The sequence below is a fragment of the Cynoglossus semilaevis genome, chromosome 16, assembly GCF_000523025.1.
Source record: "Cynoglossus semilaevis isolate Cse_v1.0 chromosome 16, Cse_v1.0, whole genome shotgun sequence".
Classification (NCBI taxonomy): Eukaryota; Metazoa; Chordata; class Actinopteri; order Pleuronectiformes; family Cynoglossidae; genus Cynoglossus; species Cynoglossus semilaevis.
Window position 1 is genome coordinate 14,963,488 of NC_024322.1, and position 4,227 is coordinate 14,967,714.

Below are 4,227 nucleotides of genomic sequence, written 5' to 3' on the forward strand. Positions count from 1 at the left end.
CCTGTTTTATGTCCTTCAAGTTGCATTACTGCCCCCTACTGTGACTGTTTTCCAACTGAATCATTGCAGTGCAGCTACCTCTTACTTTTAATATATTTGTATGTTTTGTTTTGTGAAATTAACCTAAAAACCGTAAGTAAAAACAGATTGAACGAACATTATGATAAATGATTTCTGATGTCGGAGGACGAGAGACGGAACTTCCATCTGATCAACACTGACGTGGCTCGATGAATGCACCTGGTGAAACTTGTGCTCTGGAAATTCCAGGTTATTGTAAACAGCTAGGACTGTTCCAGAACACTGTTCCAGAACACTGTTCCAGAACCTCTGGTCAGTTGTGGAACTTGATTGATTTGATAGAAACCTCACGGCTGCAATAAAACTCTCCAAGCTTCTTTTTCTAACTATTTAGAGTCAATGTAATGTGCTCAGTCATGTGTGAAAAATGTTCAAGTACACACACACACACACACAGATGCCAGGTCTGCTCTGTAAATAGCTGCTACACCTCTACAGTGGTTCTGGTTCCACAGCTGAAAGAGATGACTTGGCAAAAAAGAGAAAATCTTATTGCTTGAGTCAGCGTAAAGTTCTAACGCTAACTGAGGTGAAGAGTGGATGCTGGGTAAAAATGACTTCAAACACATCAAAAAAAGTATATACTGTATATTTATATATACACAGTGTGTATATATTTATATATACACACTGTGTGTGTATATATAAATATATATGGATCCATCATCCATTCTACAAACTATAATACTCCACACCACAGTGAAGTGAAGACACTGTTGACCAGGTCTGTTGTTGTGTGACATGTTATTTGATCAGACTGAAAAACACTTTTTAATTAACTTCATTTCCACTGAAGTGATTTTTTTTTTTTTAGATTTGTTCACTCCCAAAAGTAAAAGAACATTTGAATGGAACTCGATTTCATACCAGGACAGTTCCAACCAGCAGCAGCCAATCAGAGGCAGTGTGGGGGTGGGGTCATACATGCCCTTGTCATTCTTCTGTTGTCTAAGGATGCTGCAGTGACAGACAGAAGGAAATCAATAGGCAACTACATTTTCTTAACACAACCAAGGCCAAAGTAGCATGTAATAAGCAGACCTGGCAACCGTGGTTGATACATATATACTGTATATATCTGATATAACAGAAGTGTTTGGACCTAAATGTAGAGAAATAACTTCAAGACTTATTTTCATACATACATTGTCTTGGAACTTTCCGACTACCCTGGTACAGCCTACTGTGAACCTGTTGTTCTCTGTCGTACCAGCAGGTGTCACTGCTACAGTTGGTATTCTGTCTTGTCATATAAAATACTTCTTTTTAATATATAAAGTTATATATGAAGTGAATATAAACAACGACAACAATCTTAAGAACTCTCTGGAGTAAAGTTGGACTTTATGTACAAGTACAGTACAGTACTACTCTAACACCTCAACCACAACCAGACAGTTTGTACCATGTGGACAGATGTTCCTCGCACTAGCACACGAGGTCAGCCTAAATACTTCCTCCTGTACTTTGGATGGCCGTAACAAGTATTCTCGTCTTGTACACAATATAGAACATAGATAATAGTATCTCTTTAAATAAGTACTTCATTTACCATGGTGGAATGGACGAGTATGTTACACTGTGTGTGTGTGTGTGTGTGTGTGTGTGTTTATATCCCAAACAAAAAAAAATTCGAGACATGAGCTGAATCAATAAATAAATCAATCTTTTTTTTTCTTTTTTCTGTGTATAAACGGAGTCACGGTGACATGCAGACCACTCCTCGACTCCTGAGTTAGAACCAAAACCTGGTCCCAGATTCACCAATGATCAAACTCGTCATCCAGAGATGGAGTCTGAGGGAGGGAGAAAAAAAAGGCCGTGTCCTCTCTGTGCCCACGCACCAGTGGTTTGATAGCAGCACAGCTTTGGAGTCTGACTTTGGCTGTAGCTCTTCACTGATGACAGAAATGCCAGAAGAGTCTGTGACTGACCTCACAGACCACTCCCATCATTTGTTGTCACCACGACTTTAGAAACCATGGTTGGTTTTAGCAGGCAAAGTCCTCAAACACACCGTGAGGCCCGCTGTGGTGTTGGTGCGGGCGGTGGTGGTGGTTCGGGAGAACTGTGTTGGCATACGCCCCCTCTGGGTGATTCCGTGTTGTGTCATGAGGTTCCTGTTCAAAGTGGATAAAAGTATATGAAAAGTACTGCGACAGCCAATACTTCAGCTGGTAAAAAACTTCACTGCAGAACTGCAGAACAAAAGGTATAGATCTAGATATGTGGCCCTCAAATCAAGGGGTGTGGTCCACATCTGGCCCGCAAACCTCCCTTTTGTAAATGTGTAACATAAAAGGAGGCTGTTGTCTTTTCCTTCACTGTGCGTATGTTTGTGTATAAATATACTTCACTTCAGGTCACAGTAGAAAACTACAGAAAAGTCTCATCTAGTCAGTGAAAGTTTATGATCTCGACATGAGTTCTCCTTCAACGGACCATGATTAAAAATGTTTTCATTTAAGAAAAGAAGTCAAAACAAAAAGGAAAAAAAAACAACAGTCTGTGATTAAATACTGACAAAAAATGTCCCGTCTCCAGGGAAGAAGAATCGTTTCAGCAGCGAAGAAATATTTCATTGTTGGCTGTAAATGACTGCAGGGAAACACCAACACTGTTTAACATGAAAACAACGTCAAGTGTAATTGGATGTGGTGTGTGTGTGTGTGTGTGTGCTCTGTACCTTTGTTTTCATTTCCTCCAGACCGACTGTTGACACAGTGCTGATCTGCTGCTTCGTTTTCTTCTCTTCTTTCTGCGGCCGCAGCAAACGCTGGAGCCGTTTCTTAATCACCTGTTTTACCCACGGTACGACGGAGGAGGGTGGGAGAGGGGGGAGAAGGGGGAGACCAGAGATTCAGTCCTCGGACTCACAGACTTGATAACACTGACACTCATCATTATGTCTGGGAGGAAACCTGACAAACAGTGACACGGTTGGTAGTTAACATTTGAAAAAACAAAACAAAATCAATATCGATGAAAAAGAAAATAAACGATGCAGCACTGATGAGTTTGGTCATGACACGCTGTAGAACAATAGCTGTTCATTATTATCCATTAGCCCACAGTTGCTAAAGGTCTGGGCTGGGCTGTCGTGATTGGCTGACAGGAGTACAGGAAGTGTACCTCATAGATATAATCCAGTATTTCCAGGACAGTCAGGATGCTGGCTCCGATGAAGAGACCCATCTGTCCACCAATGTCTCCTGAGAAAAAGACCGTAGTTGAATCCTGTGCTGTTTAACGTGATGAGTGAATGCTGCTAGCAGCTAACAGCTAGCAGCTAACATCTAGCAGCAGCTTACCTAACAACCCTGCAACATCATAGGCTTTCTTCTGTTCTATAGTTTCATAGTTCAGGGCTTCAAAGAAGACGTCCAGGACCAGGAAGTTGTCTCTGGGAAAAACAAAGACACACAGGTGAAAAAGCTCTGTCTCTCTCTCTCTCTCTGTGTGTCTCTCTCTCGCTCCCTCACCTGATGTACTCCTCAGACTTGTCGTACTTCCTGGACAGATAGCGCGCCGAGCCTTTGCTGGGGATTTTGACCATGGAGAGCTCTTTGCCGTAGCGGGTGAGGTTGCAGGGAGTCTCACATGGACAGGTGTCCCCACTGTTCTTCTGTAGCTGTGCTGCAGGAATGAGTGAAGGGTGAGACGTTACCAGGGTGATGTAAGGCCCCGGGATCTGCAGTAGAGACGACTCTAACCCTAACCCTAACCCTTCCATGAAATTAGAATGTGTTTGTTTTCTAGAAGTCAACATTTTAGAGGGAGAAGTAATGAAACGTAAACGGTTTCTTTAAAAACCCACAGAAGAAGAAAAAGAATAGTTGATGAGCTAAGCACAATTATCTTAGCATAGCTAAACTTAGCTCAAAGGACACGGACAGTGGTGTATATATATATATATATATACATATATACATATATATCTCAAATGTACACTCTGTAGTGTGTAATAAAATAAATGGTCGATAATTACTGCTCTACAAAACAAATGTATTTGTTGCTTTAATAGAAAATGAGTAACATCTGTAATTTGTAATAAGTATAGTAGTGTTAGTATAGGGTTAGTTAGTATAGGGTTAGTTAGTATAGGATTAGTTAGTATAGTGTTAGTTAGTATAGGGTTAGGGTTAG

The 4,227-nt window shown here is 41.0% G+C and overlaps 1 protein-coding gene across 2 annotated transcripts in view; it reads right to left on the reverse strand.

The window, feature by feature from the left end:
* Positions 1–2,072: 2,072 nt before the first annotated feature.
* The window catches only part of asic4a (acid-sensing (proton-gated) ion channel family member 4a), a 61,924-nt gene continuing 59,769 nt past the window's right edge, over positions 2,073–4,227 (reverse strand). The window contains exons 6-10 of one of the 2 annotated variants that reach the window (XM_008328889.3): positions 3,564–3,717; positions 3,393–3,484; positions 3,214–3,293; positions 2,768–2,878; positions 2,073–2,201 (exon numbers count right to left, since the gene is read on the reverse strand). In XM_008328889.3, the coding sequence (XP_008327111.1) occupies positions 2,073–2,201; positions 2,768–2,878; positions 3,214–3,293; positions 3,393–3,484; positions 3,564–3,717 (566 nt within the window). Of the gene's footprint in view, positions 2,202–2,767; positions 3,003–3,213; positions 3,294–3,392; positions 3,485–3,563; positions 3,718–4,227 lie in introns of those variants that run through there. The other variant, XM_025064142.1, reaches the window with a different exon arrangement.